The sequence below is a fragment of the Pyxicephalus adspersus genome, chromosome 1, assembly GCF_032062135.1.
Source record: "Pyxicephalus adspersus chromosome 1, UCB_Pads_2.0, whole genome shotgun sequence".
Classification (NCBI taxonomy): Eukaryota; Metazoa; Chordata; class Amphibia; order Anura; family Pyxicephalidae; genus Pyxicephalus; species Pyxicephalus adspersus.
Genome location: NC_092858.1, coordinates 38,328,589 through 38,344,282, shown reverse-complemented (window position 1 = coordinate 38,344,282; position 15,694 = coordinate 38,328,589). Strand labels below are relative to the sequence as shown.

Here is a 15,694-nt window from a genome sequence, read left to right as displayed (position 1 = left end):
GACTCTGGTAATGTTAGTTACAATGAGTGTGTAATGTATGTAATGTTTTCCTACTGTGCCCAGTTTCTGATAAAATTGGACTTTGTTCTGTAATTGAGTTTTAATTTATTAAATTAAGCGTATTATGAGAACAAATGGAGGCTACCATTGATATCTACTACAAATGACTACGAAAATGCAAGCTGTCTGGCTGCTGATCCTCTGCCTTCAATACTTTAATACTTTCAATCACTTTCACTTTATGTTTAAGCACATAAATCCTTTTGAACTTTCTGATCTGCTGATTTAGGTGGGTGACCCAACCAGGCAATTATCATTTTCAGAAGAAGATTGGCCATGGCAGCCCCCATATTTCCTCCTGATAGTTTCACCAGGATGGAACCAGCACTCCTCTGAATACACTCGCTGTATTCATTACAAGGGGCTCACTCTCCCTGATGGGTTTGAGTTCATTTCATATTATGGCACATATAAGCAGAAACAATTATCAAGGTGGTTGGGGAACAAAGCATAAAGTATGATGGGGGACCTCACTACCAGAGACTCCGAGAGATTAGCAGACATTGTATATTCATATGGTATCATTGTCTATATCTCTAGAGATACTCTATAGATATCACTAATGTAAATTTTAATTTATGAAAACATTTTCTTAAATCTGTAACATTAAGTAGTATTCTCACAGAAGGGTGAATCGTGTCTGAAGACATCAATAATACTGCAGTCACCTTTATACGGAGGATATGTCATTACCATTGTCCCATTTTATCTTCATATCTCTGACATTATTTACAATATATAAACTGGTATTACCAGGGAGGTGGAACAAGATGAATAATAATGTTTTCTACCACAACCAATGTAATGTAAAGGGGGGAGATATAAGCTGCCACCATCACCAGAATCCTTCCATTCACAAAGCACAGGTGGCTGCCAGACAGGAATAACAATAATATTTTATCTGTATAGAAGAATTGCTCCACCAAGAACAATACTACACACCTGTGCAAACTGAAAACCAAGCCATCTCCATAGTATGGATTATCTATGACAGATATTGTGCTTTTGTGTTCTTTTTAATCTTTTTTGGCTAGAACAGGGCATATATTTGAAGTGACCAGAAATTCCTTCTATTTGTCACCATTGGATGTTTTCCCATCAGTTTGTTTTCCACCGATTGCATCATTTTGGATTTCCTGGGGACAATGGTGAACAGATCAAATGGGGGGAATCTCCCCAGCAAGATCATATATAGCAAGAAATACCTGCAAGTTTCAAACTTTTCACACAACATCCCAAACTAGACAAAAAACATTTTGGCTTGAAGTAAACTTAAAGTAGAAATCTCTTGCTTTAAGCTGAGCTGCCCTCTGCTGCTGCTATAACCCTCCATGACTGCTGCTTCCTGATTGTTATATGCTGCAACTATACACAACCATATATCAGTTGCTGGTGATTTTGAAGACACTTGGAGTATTTTAGGCTAATTATCACCATGGATTTTTGCAGCGTCAGGAACATTGGTACCTTAGTTCTGTACTTTATACAGTATGTATATCATGCTTACATATACAGTATGTGATTCGTGGATTTTCCTTTGGAATCTATGTGTGGCTGTGTATTCAGCATTCATCTGACTCAGAATTACTGGATAAGTCTCCTAGGAATGTATTGTTTACACTCTGTCTATGCAGGTTTATAAATAGAGAAAAGCACAGAAATCAAACTTCTAAGCAGGAAGCAGTCTGCATTGCTCATTTGCAAATATGGCTGCTCACATTTTAATTATGCAAAGAAAATTAGTTCTTCCTAAAATAAACCTGTGCAATGCAAACTCAGCATATGAGAGTGTATGAGTAATGCTTACCTTATGTCAAAACAACCATTGGGTCCACGTCAGTGGAGTATACATCAATATAAACCATTCCTTTAAAAGAGGAGACTGGCCCACGCTTTCCATCTTATGCTTAAAACAGACTTCCAATTGCTGTACCTGAAACATTGCTTTATGGTTATTATGAGTCACTGTTCAGACTCCATGGGCCTGATTTATTAAAGCTCTCCAAGGCTTTTATCAGTGAAGCTGGGTAATCCAGCAAACCTGGAATGGATCTGGTCCAGGGTTGAAAACATTCGCTAACAAATACCAAATGACTTAAGAAATCCATACCAGGTTTGCTGGATCACCCAGCTTCCCCATTGAAAGTGTTTCCTCTCCAGCCTTGGAGAGCTTTAATAAATTGGGCTCAATGAGGGAAAGTACAAGCATTGAGTGCCTTGCTGCATTGTTATATAATAACATAACAAAAATATTTATCCAACACAGCAAATAAACAATATTGGGGGAGTCCTGTACTTACACTGGATTTCAGGCAATAAAAATCTAGAGATTGTGTACAGACCTTTGTACCAGCAAATTTTTCTCAACAAAAAGGCTCCTTCTGCTCATGACAGAGATGCTCGGGCATACACAGAAGGAGCGCCCAAGAGCCTCCTGAAATGCCTGATGTAGGCATCCCGGGAGGCTTTGCGCTCCCATTTATTCTCGAACGCCTAGAACTATCCATCCAGTTTATAGAAAAGCCTCAGTGTTTTTTATTAATATTGAAGAGAAAAAAAAAGACAGTCAAAGCAAATATAGTTTTAGCATAATTTTTATTTGTTTTTACATTTAAATATTCTCTTAAATACAGAATTGCCACAATTCAGAAATCCTAGAAATGCAAATGAGAAGGCTGGGAAAGACATGGCAAAGCGCTGAATTTACACTGAAATGATACGTTTGTGCACAGCATCATAAAAGGAAAGGGTTAGAGGTGAATAATGAGCTACAATGATGAACAAGCTAGAGAATAAGATTTAGCTAACACTACAAAAATTAAAAAAAGTTGTGTCATGTAAGCTAAAGGCAAGGGTATGCTTGATGCAGTAAGTCGCATCTCCCACTACATGGCTGCATGGAAAACATTAGGCATTAACAACCCAGTTTCGGCAGATGTAAACCCCCAGCCAATCAGAGCACGCTGGGAGTTTTTTTCTGACAACATCAGCAGAATGCAGTCACCTAACATGGTAATGAGCAAGGAAATAAAGAAAAATCAAGTACATACTAGCTATATAAAATTGATAAAAGATTTTATTTTTGAAATTCTATGGACACTTTTGTACATTACTAACCACCCTGCTTTTCTTTCACATAACTAAGCTGTTCACAGCACCGTTTATATCTTGTTGTGGTCAAAAAAACAAAGCTAAAGCTGTATTACTCTACGATGAATACTGCACTATATAGAAGTTTGTCATTGCACCTTGTTGTAGCAACACACAGAAAAGTCTATAAAGAATTAAATTCTTGCACGACCCCTATCAATGTAATTCTGGATAATAATCCAGCTGTGCAAGTCATGTACCACCAGTCTTTTACTGCCCAGCCATGGGCACAGTACATTCCTTTAACATATAGTATTTGTGATTTAACAAAACAAACGCCCCCTATTGTCCTTACATTGTACTACATCGTACAGTTATTTCAAGTATAAATCAGGCAGACTGTGCATCACATACCAGACAGAAGTGCAGAGACCTGGAATAAGGATGGCTAAAAAGAGGGAAGGGAGGGATGGGGCTGACTTTGGGAGGATTCTGTCTCACTGAATATGTAATTGCACAGTTATGCCTATAAAGTCCTAGCAGAGTATATTCTGTGAAATTCTGTGGGGTTCCCCAAATCAAAATGGGAGACTGATAACGTGGTGACATTTTGTCTTTTGTCTCTACAGTTGATTGGCATACATAATACACATCTATAAAAAAAATCTTCATTCCTGCTCAACCTAAGCAGGGTTGTATGAGCCCCCTGTACCCAAGGACCCTGGTGTTGGTGGGTGTTATGCGTTTAACACCAGTGAAGCATAAATGAAATTTTGTTGTCATACAGATAGCTAGAAATCACAGCCACATGGGCTCCTATAATGCATTTTATGAATTACTATAGCCATTTTGCATAAAATCATATTTGGTCCTATGGCAAACAAATATCCACCACTCTGAACCAGACCTTGGTATTTAATTGGCATGTTACCTAATGAGGACAGCTAATAAGTAGATGGAATATCAACTGTACTCAGACATGTCATAGCGAAGATGGAAATATGGAAGCATATGGCAGATTTTCTTACAGGCCTTTTCATATGTATGGATTGAATGAGCTGCCTAATGCACTACATTAGTCCATAGGCTGGACAGGTACTATTTGGCTTGGTAACACACTGTGTGGTGCAGAACAATGTAGTGAAGGTGCATTGGGGTGCAATGTAAAATGAATGGCACTGCATAGAATTATGCATGAGATGTATGCTGCCATGTACTGCAGTAATATGTTCTTTACAGCTTTAAATGTATTGCTGTATATGTATACTTGTCAATATTGGAAAATAATCTAACAAACCAAAAAGTTGGCACAAAACTTGGCCAGTTTTTGTAAGACCATATACATTGTCAACACCATTTTTTCCAGCCTTTCATTTCCAGCCATACACAAAACTAAATCAAAATTTCTGTTTTCACCCAGTTATCGACTTTTAAAGAGTTTTGCCAAGGCAAATCAAAATCTCACCTGAAGCCTGGCATTGCAATGCTTTCCAGGGCTCAATTAAATCAAAGAAATAAATCACAAACTCATTTATTGTTTGTCTTGATGAAGAATTTAGATTTACATACTATTATCTTTCGTTTGTGGGTGTAGATTTGAAGGCTGGGCCAACATAGAACCATTTGTGACAAGCAAACCCAAGGAACTCTTTACCGAGAGATGGAGGCTGTTCTTGCTGACCTATATTATTACAAATGCTTGTCTGGTCCTCACACTGATCAAGTGGCTTTAGTGGCCTCAAGTGTGCAAATCAGATGTTCTGACTCTCTTTTTGGACCTCTTGGTCCAGGTCAATGACTCAAAGTACTGAAGCAGAGACAGTCAAGCAAATAATTGCAGAAAATGACCAATCTTGACAACCCCCACCACACATATCATAGCAAACCATGACATGCCATAACTAATAGGTACTCAACATTCTGCTTTGGTCCCAATGATCAATGTATAATTTCTATAAGGGGCAAAACAGTTTACTAGCTCTGGATGACATCATAAAATGCACCTTAATGGGTACAACTCCAAAATGTTATAATGTACAAATTCTAAATTGGCCACTGGCAAACATTTCCTAATATTAGGCCTCATTTACCCACGTCTATTAGAGATGGCAAGCATATGTTTTCATTGCAGATATGAAGAAAAAGCAACCTATTTGTTGTGATGTGGTTCTTCAGTATCTTGGGAATGGGTTGGTATTTGAGTAAAATGAATCCTATTTTCACATACATTGAGATAGGTTCCTAAGCTAATGTACCAATGACGTAATACCAGTAGCAGCCAGATTCTAACTGTTGTTCTCCAGTACAGTTCAGGCATCTAGGATTAATCTCCGATGCCAAGCCACATTTGAAAGTCCCCTTTGATATCAATGTGTCAGGTTTTACAGATCACCTGTAATAAACTGACTGCTTTGATGCAGAGAAACACAACCCTGTGTTATAGAAGGGATAATATCCTACAAAAGCCATGTGTAGCAGTAACTATATATAATACTATAGTTAAAAAGCCAGTTATGAATCAGCTTTTATTTTATAGGTCTGGGTTTGTGGACTGAGCAGATATAAGCAATCACTTCCTTGCTTTTGGGTAGAACAAGCAGTCCTAATAATAATATAAGGTTTATGTGTAATAAAGGAACTGCCTACAGGCAAAAATAAGGTCCCCCTTGCATGGTTAATCATACAGTCCTGTCCTCCCTTTATTTACCTTGAACACATATAAATATAATCTGTTAAACTATGCACACACGTCAAGATGATTGTCGCCAGAGATAAATGATTATGCAAAAATCTGGCACGTGAACAGTTGTACCCCAACGTGAGCGGATTGATGAAAGACAACTGCTGGGCCTTCCTATAGAAGAAAGCACAGCATGGTGCTGCTCATTCGTTCTCCCCTCTCTAGAACAGAACAACGCTGTGTGTACAGTGCTCATTCATTCTTCTGTAATTGGAATTAAACATAAAAGAACATTTCCAGCAACAGTAATCTGATGTCTGTACAAGGCTTTACAGTCTATTAGCAGGGGTACAGAGGACCTAGGATATTGTATACCAGGTATTTATGTTTCTCCCAACACAGGGAAAAATCTATCAAATCTTGAACACAATGTACAGAAGTGACAGCATGCTGGTAACAAGGCAGTGGTATTATTACAGAGCAGCTGAATACTTTTATCCTCACTCCCTGGTACATTTCATACTCCTAACCCCCTCCTGGAGGGTACAGGAAAATTTACTTTTTCCCTACTATCACAGTACGCTAAGTACTGTATACTTTTGCTATTTAGACATTGACAGGTTATATTTAGGATGATGATGCATGATGAACTCTGCAAACAATAAGACAAGTATGTAAATAGAAAAGAAAGACAACAGACAAATTGCAGCCTAGCTGTAGGTGGCAATAACTTTATTGGCCGATTTAAGTTAATTTAGTCCTTGGGTAAAATGAGTCTTAGAAATGTCTGTGAAATTTGCCAATAAAGCTAGGACCGTAATTCATTTACTCCAAGAGAAACAAAAAGCTGCAGTAGACTAAAAACACTGCAGTGACCGTTTGTTGTAAAATGTAACAGGTTGCCTGTTATTACCCATAAATAAATATTTTCCGTTGGTGTATTCGGTGATCATAATTTAACACAATATTTGAAAGTAAAAATCTAAATAAAAAAATAAAAAAACTGTACATCGCACAATCCCCTAATGCTTGGGCAGGGGGAAGGGGCAGTGCGTAAAAATAATACCGTAATGTATTGCAATAAAAGACTAGCACATTTGAATGCACAAATAGTACGACTGTCCCCTTACATTGTCCACATTGAAGATTAGCAGCTTTGTAAAGATGAGGAAAATCCTGTAGGTTAGTCTTGTCTTGAAGTTAAAGTGCTTCTGCACCAATATTTGAAACTTAAGCCTACTCAATAGCACCATACTATGTTTGGGTATATCTGTGTAGTCTACATTTTGGCTCCCGTTTCTTCTACATTGACTGTTGGAGTAAAGACATGGGATGCTAGGGAGCCGTTACAGATTAATCCAAAAAAGTAAGGAACCATGCAAAGGAAAAGGTAGCCTGCCACCTGGTAAGCCATACCAAGTCCAGGCATTATTGGGAGTGGTAGATCTACAGATAGCGCTGTTAGATTGAGAGTAAAGTCTTGCATTTATTAGACAATGGTTTGAGTAGTGTGCCTATTGCAAAGTTATAGTGGTCACCATATTTCAAACATGAAAAATATTGCAACACAACCCAGCAATATGGCAACCATCCTCCCTATAAAGCTAAACATACCCAAGGGTAAGCTGGCATAACATTGGCTTAGGCAAACTCAAAAAAGTTGTTAGAAGGCCCAAAACCATCTTTTTTTTTCTCCCCACTCTCACACATCCACTGTTTTTCACCCATAATAAAAAGACATTTGTAAATGAAGACAATGCTAATATAAATAGATCTCCCACAGGTACACACATGGAAAGTTGAGGAAAAGGACTTTGACTCGATAGAGAAAGATGAAGAAGCTTGTGCAAAACATTTGCCAAAAGTGTCATATGGTCAAGGAATTCTCTGCAGAAAAGTGCTGGCCTGACCAGGGGTTATCAGAATTTTCCTGCAACTTCCCTCCTTCATTCATGGTTGCTACTGGACTGTCTGTCTGTGTTACCAAGTCGGAGGCATTCCCAGCAGGCTCTGGCTCTAGGTTCTCCTCTTTAGAATAAGGAGTCATCATTGTATAATCATCTGTATCTATCTGGACTGAGCCACTGGACTCTGTAGTCTCAGAGGCAATAGATTCTGTGATGTCTGACCCTGGAGTTAAGCTGGTTGAGTTCTGATCATAAATGGACACCATGCTGTCATCTGTGTAGTCTGGTGGAGAAGCGGGCCTTCCAGAGTCTTCATCAGTGTAACAGAGGACAGAGGAGTCAGATGATAGCAAGACAGGATTTTCCGAGGAATGGCAATCGGACGGTGGCAGCGAGATGGGCGCCTCCAGCAGACAGACTTCTAAACTTTCCACACTGGAGTCTAGACTGAGGCTAGAGCCACTAGAAGTCTCTTCACCTTCATCAAGAAGCCTCTGGCGCTCCTCTGCACTCTGCAGGTGCCGGACAGCAGCCTCATTCTCCAAGTGATAGTTCTCAGCTATAAATTCATGGAAGTCCTGTGCCTCCTGATGCTGCTGGGCAGTAAGGGAGTCAGGAGAAATTTCCTGTTCTGGAGGTTGAAGTCGGGGCGGTTGGCGTTTATTTTCCAGCTCAAGTTTCATGATAGTATGGAGGTAATGAGTTCGTACGCGGATTGGATTGAATTCTATGCGACCAGCTACATTACTGCAGCCATCTCTGGAGCAGCCACATGGAAATGACATACGATCCACCTATTTATTTCAAAGAAACGACAAAAGGATTGAACCATGAGTAGGGGAAACTACACAGCCATTTTAATAAACACAGAATATGGTGTCCAATTAGATAGCCCATCATCAGATCTGTGTTAGGTAGGCTCAAATCAAGGCAATATCTGGAGACCAAGGTGCCCCATCACCTAAAAACTAAATGATCATCAAACTAACCATGTTTTTAGAAATAAAATGTAAACTTTTTTCATTTTGGAGGGAAGGATTAAACTTGTCCGATTAGATATGTGCTTTTATGGTGTGCTACTTTCCCCACCTCCTCCTCCTGTCACTGTCTGTCGTTTGCAACCCCTATATAATGTACAGCGCTGCGTAATATGCTGGCGCTATATAAATCCTGTTTATTAATACTAGTGAATGCACTGTTTATATAGAATACATATGTATTCACCACTAGCATACAGACTGTGGAATAAGACCTTGACACTGGTTTAGAGGCTTACTTTTTTATCAATGTGAAACCAAAAATCTCTCTATTTAATAGGCGTCCTATGTATCCACTAGCTTCATGTGGGTCAGGCCAATGTACCTTTAATTTCTGTTGCCTTTAATTACCCTCACAGGCAAGTCAACAACAACTTCTTTTGTTTCCAGGGAAAGATTAAAATACTGGTGAGATTATTTTTTTACTGTCTTTGTGGGATGAATGGGATTTCCTTTTTTAATTCAGGTCATGAAGATGGAACAGGAAGTGAAAAGAAAGTGTGGGGAAAGTTGTCATTATATCAGGTAGTTTCATGGAAATATTTTCCTTACCACTTGTTTTCCCTTCACATTTCTTTCTATTTTGGCAACAATAGTCACCAGGACAAAGAACAGAAGGTGGATCTTCCCAAGGGGAACACTGAGGGCAATGAAACCTTAAAAAGTTAGTGTTCAACCCAGAATTTTCTTTAAGCCGGGTGGGAAGGAATTCTAGGCGGGTGGCATCCCCTATATTGCGATCCATCTCTTTAAGTAACCACCCAAAAAATGCCGGGTGGTGCACCCAAATAAAAGGTGGCGGGGAGAAAACTGAATGTGATCTAAATCTTCCACATTTTTAACACATATGCTACACTTAGTCTGTGTTTTACAATTAAACATTCAACACATGAAAAAAAGACTGCCAAGATACTATTGATTAGCTGGAAGGAATAGGTGTTCAAACTATAGCGTTAACTATAATTAGAGACTTTTGCTATCTGTTTTAGGACAATATGTTAAAACTGAATAACCCACCTGACATTTAATCCCAGCCTGACTGCATGGACAAGCTTCTGGATCACAGAAAAGGCGGCAGTCACATCCACATTCCTCTCTAGAGAGACGGATGGCTCGAAGTTCTTGCTTCTCTTCTGCCTCTATACGATGAACCCCAGCTGCTCTGAGCAGAGCTCGGCGCCTCTTAGTTGGTAATGGCTGCAGGAAGAAGTAGTCATCTACTTCTACGCTATCTACATCTATGTCTTCATCTGACACATCATCTAGGGTGAGACCATCGGCTTCTTCAGACTCTACGGTACCATTTTTGGTCAGCTGTGCATGGAGAGAAATGAAAAGCCAAAACTTGGTTACAATGAAGAAAGCTGTAGAATAGAACACTGTGGTGGGACAGGCACTAGCAATGAGTAATTATTAAGGCCCATGGCCCTTTTATGGGGAAAGAAATTGAATCTGAAAAGACGTAACCATTACACACTGAAAGTGCTAAAGAAAATGGCAAGTGGTCAAGTTGGGAATATGAAGTAAACCATTTACCAAACAGACACCAGGAATTTTCCTATATCTCTCAATATGTCCTGTTTTGGATTTTTGGGAATAATAATGATACTATGAAATGATAAGGCCAATGGGTAAAATATTTTTTACTTTTTTATCAGATGCAGGTAACATAGGAAGTGCTTTTTCCTCAATGAAAACTGATCCACATATTAGTGCGTAATCTAAATGTAAATAGCGGTTAGCAGATATCTTCTTATAACCACATAGACAAATAATTGCATTTCTGAAATTCATTACTACATGAGTCAAGGGAATTAACCACATACACATTTAATCGTTAGTTATCGATGTTTAGTAATATTTGGAAAGTAAAAGTCAATTTACAGAAATAAAACACTTAAAGCTTATTTTTTTCCTATTTAATGTGCGTAATATGTTGGCACTATATAAATACTGTTTATTATTATTAATGCTTAAAGCCCCTGGTGCCCAGACTGTGGCCCAGATTTTTATTCGACAGTTTAATGACAGTTACATTTCCTGAACAGCATTTTTAATGACTGAAAATATTTTGCTTTGTGTTAAGATGAAGATTCTTGAGCTAAGAACACAGATTGTCAGTACATACTAGACTACTTTATAAAATTTACATTACAGTAAGTTACTGCATTGGGCCATATATAGGAGTAGCATGATCTCAGAAAGATCCCAATTCCCTGTAGGGAGGTTTCATCATACAACTCTTAGGGAGTTGAGGAGACTGAATGTGATGCAAGCGTGCTTCAAGTATATCAGCCTTGTGCTTGGAAGATGCTTTGCCCGTCAATGTGGAGATCTATGTCCCACAATTTTACCTTGCACACTTGGTAAAACATACATCCATCATACCAACCTAACAGAAATTTAGTTCTGGGAACTGAGAAACAACTGGCTTACTCAGGTATTATCTAGGAATATCGCAAATGCATGACTTGACCAGAGCAATCAAACAAATGCCATTATTTACAAACCACTACACTGCATTACATCTGACAAAGATGAATGAGATCAAGTTCTGCCGGGTCAGGTTATTTGTGAAGGTGGGTTGCAGGGTTCAATTCTTTTTATTTTTATCCACATGGAGTTTATTGTTCATACTGGTATGTTTCCTTCCACACTCCAAATGCATACTGCTTGCTAATAAGCCTATAGTTACTTTGGCATACCAGGGATTTAAATTGTAATGTAGAGGACTGTCAACTAAGATGAAACAGATTTAGGCAGGTTTCATTGACATACAGAAACATTTCAAAAACCGTGCTTCATTAAAATTAATATAAAATGCTTTGTGGACAGCTGTGCAGAAAAAAATCTGTTTCATTGTCCCACAGAGCTAGGGGCAAAATCTGATCTTCCTTTGGACACTTGTATAAATGATCACCTAAGCTCAGAAATGATGGTTGCCTACATTGGACCAGTAACCGATATAAGGACATTTACCTTCATCTTTCGTGTGTGAAGCTTTTCCTCTTTCAAATGTTCGCGTAAGATTTCTCGATGTGTCACTTCTTGTTCCTGGGCAAATTCACACAGGGTATATTTCTGCACAGAATTGTGGTGCTGTGCCATTCCCAGGGAACTGCCCCCCTGACTTGGCACGCTGGTAAAACCTTGACGCCGGGAGAAGTAGTATACAGTCACCTGGTCGAAGCGAACATTCTTCTGTCTCAGGAGTTTCTGTCTCTTCAGGATGGATGTTGCTGGACAAACCATGACATATATGTTATAAATTTAACTGAATTAACATTTTTACAAAAGGTCCCATTTAGTATAAATCAAATCATACCAGTTCCAACAAATGTCATTTACACCTTTAGATTAATATGGGACATACAATTTCCAATATCCTCACAGAATAAGTTTGTTTTATAATGTGGCATTGAAAATGAAAACCCAAATTACACCATGACTGCAAACATCCTAAATAGAACCATCAGCCAAATCAGAGATTTACAAATGCGTTGGACAAATATTGCGGCTGCAATCATGTTGGAACAGACTTCAATACTTCCAATCTACATGCAAGCAAGGTGTTCAGACTGGTAGAATGCTTGGAACGACTGTTAAGGCCAGGGTGCTTTTTTTTTTTTTTTAAGGATGTCAAGTAAGAGGTGTATGGAGGGGTGCCTTGAGGAGGAAATATTACTTTGGCAAAGTTATCTGCCCTTGTAGTGTTTATGTAAGGATATGTTTAGAAGCAACATTCACTGTTCATTACATTTTAAAGAACCCCTGTGATGAGAGACCCATAGAGGCTATAAATTCCTACCCAAGCCTCTGGTAGTCTTGCTGACACTATGTTAGACAGTCAAATGGGTTTAAAACAGCGGTCGCCAACCAAGAAAATTTTGGTGGTCAACGGCTCTGTCCCCCATATATAGTCACAACCCGCCTATTCTCCCATCACAGGCTCAGACCGGCTTGCTAAACATCCTGGGGGACAGTAGCACAAGGCTGTGGACATAACTTTTGTTGTAGTCACAGCCTTATGCTACTGTCCCCCCAGGATGTTTAGCAAGCAGTTCTGAGCCTGCGATGGGAGAGTGGGTGGCTTCTGACATCATGAGTGACATACGGCTCCCCGCGCATGCGCAGTCCGGATTCCGTGGATTTAGTGGTCCGTGAGGTCCGAAAGATTGGCAACTACTAGTTTAGAAAGTCTACCTGCTTGTGACATTCCAAAATATTGCATTTGTAAGAAACATATTGCAAATCCCATTTTTTTATTATTTTCCACACAATATAGTGAATTTATAGTATATACCTTATTGTGTATACCTCATTGTGTTCTCCTAAGTTTAGTGTTGCTTTTGACGTTGGAAATGACACATTTGTAAAATATGATTTTAATTTACTGAAATTGACCTTTAAATTAATCGGACATGTCCACAAATCCTGAAACTCTGACTTTAAAATCCCACAAGCACACACAAATGCTATTTTTTACATTGGGTACCTAAGAAGTTATAAAAGCTGCCAATCATCAATGGATGTAGCTCACTATCTCTCACCTAAATACGGTTTAATCGTTAGGAGGGGCTAATTAACTAAATGAATGTGTTATAAGAAATAATGTATTGTAATAAGCTTAATAACTTTTTTGGTCATGTATTTTAGAATGTGATGTACAATAAAGGGAGTTTTAGCTTTTTAACTTTTTTGGAGAATTTGCTGATTTGGCCTAAAATGTGCCGTTATATGGTTATTTAACCAAACAATCGTGTTGCAAGTTTAATACCTGCACTAAAAGATAGCTTACATCACAAACTGGATGCCATTTTTATACATACATGAAAGGTACACTTTAAAATGTCTGAAAAAACAGTTGTATTTTTGACCTTTATGCGGAGCAGCGGTGGGCCATAGGTTCTAGTTCTATAGCGACTTACGGATAAGTTCAGTGGTGGTGGGAGCGTTAATGCTGTCACAGCTTTCTGCACTGTCACTGTTTGAGATTTCATCATCGGAATCTTTTGGGGTAGAAATAGGAGAGCCCACATCAACTTCTTCAAATTTTCTTTTTAGACTTCGGCTCGTCACAGCATCCATTTGTTTAAGGGTGGCCTGTAAACAAGGGCAAAATTAAATATATAAGCAAATAGTTGATGCAAACAATGGATATTGTATTAAATATAAAGCTGCGCTCCATGCACAATGATAAATACACAAAACTTCATTGATGGAATTATTTTGCCTTATGAATGATTTGGAATTGTGTGCAGCCAAACAACACAGCCCAAAAGCACATTCAGGTAAGTGGTCATACTTTTTCTTGCTGCAAAACAGTGGGGTCACCAACTCAACCCCAACCTGTGATAAAACAGGGAATCCATTTCCAGCCAAAACATTGCTACACAGGCACTGTCTGTATGCTCCCCTATGTTAAAATACAATAAAACCTGAACTCCACCCGCTATATACACAGGTAAAATACATACGATGGTGCTTTTATCTGGCAGAGGACATTTTAGGTCAGTTCATCCATTTGTAAGATTTAAACAGTTTGCCACACAGTACAGACTCATCTGAAAAGACAGAAGACCAAACTTTGCTACACAGCAAAGATTAGCAATGCTACACAGTATGATGGAGGAACACTTTCTTGCTTATCTGGGCACCATTGTTCCTACCCCTCCCCAATGGGCACTATTTATCTCCTTAACCAGCCACTGAGCACAATGGCTCCTCACTTCACCATGTATTATTCCTACGCCTCTCCTAGTGACTTCAGGGCTCCCACAGACACAACACTTAGAAATTGTCCTCCTGGTGATCTAGGGCATTATTTGCTTCCCAAAAACCATTAATATTGGGACATCTCTTCCCCCCAATCAAAGATATTTACTCCCCTAGGACTCGCAGCAATGCATTTTTACCCCCCACTAACCAGAAATGTAAAGAAGCCCAGGATACAAGATCCTTTCTGCTGAACCCTGTACACTATGTTGTACGCTGCATTGTTCAGACTGCTACTGTAGATTACATTTTTATCCTTTAGGGTTATGTAAATGAGAATCTCATAAATAGGTCATTATGGAATAATTATTTTGTAAGAACAAGGAATGGAGATGGTTTACAGCAGCCATTCCCAACCAGGATCCTGCGGAGCACTGGTGATCCTTCAGAGGTTCCTTGAGCTGTTGCTGATTATCCTTCTTTCTGATAATGTCGCCATAGCTGTGGCTGTGTAATGCCACTTGGCTAGGCCACATTCACATCACTAATGATCCTAAAGGGTAGAATTGTGAGCACTGTGGGGGCCATTCGTCCCACGGATCATCAATATACGGGGTATCCAGTGATCAATAATGAGTTTATTGTAGCAGGGTTTCCCTAAGGGCTGAAAATTATTTATAGGGTTATCCTGGGGGTAAAAAGTTTGGGAAATGCTGGTCCACAGCGTATATAATTTATAGTCTCAGACCCTATGGCAAATATTCAGCCAAGCCCACGAATTACCACAACATGATTTTGTCGTATACGCACATTATTTTGTGATGTCCTACACAAATTATCATCTTAACAAAGAAAAAAAAAAGTATTCTACATATTTTTCTTATTAAACAGGATTTATAAAGCGCCAACATATTACGCAGCACTGTACATTAAATAGGGATCAGGGACTTTTTTTCAATTATCGCAGAGAAGATGTAAAATAGCCAGAATCTGATGGGGTGTCAAAACAACATACTCCATGCAGCTTTGTACAATGTAAGGCTTTATAGCAGAGTAATATGTGTAATGATGTTGTGATTTCCGCTTCCTCTCCCCTGGCTGACTAGGCCTTTATGTTTTACTCTGCTGCAGGTTGAATGCGTCTGGCCTCCCCCACCTTGTCATTTAGCTTGGTTGCCATGACAACCTCCCTAGGTTTTTGTAGA

At 39.0% G+C, this 15,694-nt stretch overlaps 1 protein-coding gene across 3 annotated transcripts in view; it reads right to left on the bottom strand.

The window, feature by feature from the left end:
- Positions 1 to 3,574: 3,574 nt before the first annotated feature.
- Positions 3,575 to 15,694, bottom strand: part of CSRNP2 (cysteine and serine rich nuclear protein 2) — a 34,436-nt gene continuing 22,316 nt past the window's right edge. For all 3 annotated transcript variants that reach the window (XM_072407077.1, XM_072407071.1, XM_072407082.1), the window contains exons 2-5: positions 13,703 to 13,877; positions 11,754 to 12,013; positions 9,792 to 10,088; positions 3,575 to 8,531 (exon numbers count right to left, since the gene is read on the bottom strand). In XM_072407077.1, the coding sequence (XP_072263178.1) occupies positions 7,698 to 8,531; positions 9,792 to 10,088; positions 11,754 to 12,013; positions 13,703 to 13,862 (1,551 nt within the window). In that variant the 5' untranslated portion in view covers positions 13,863 to 13,877 and the 3' untranslated portion in view covers positions 3,575 to 7,697. The remainder of the gene's footprint in view (positions 8,532 to 9,791; positions 10,089 to 11,753; positions 12,014 to 13,702; positions 13,878 to 15,694) is intronic.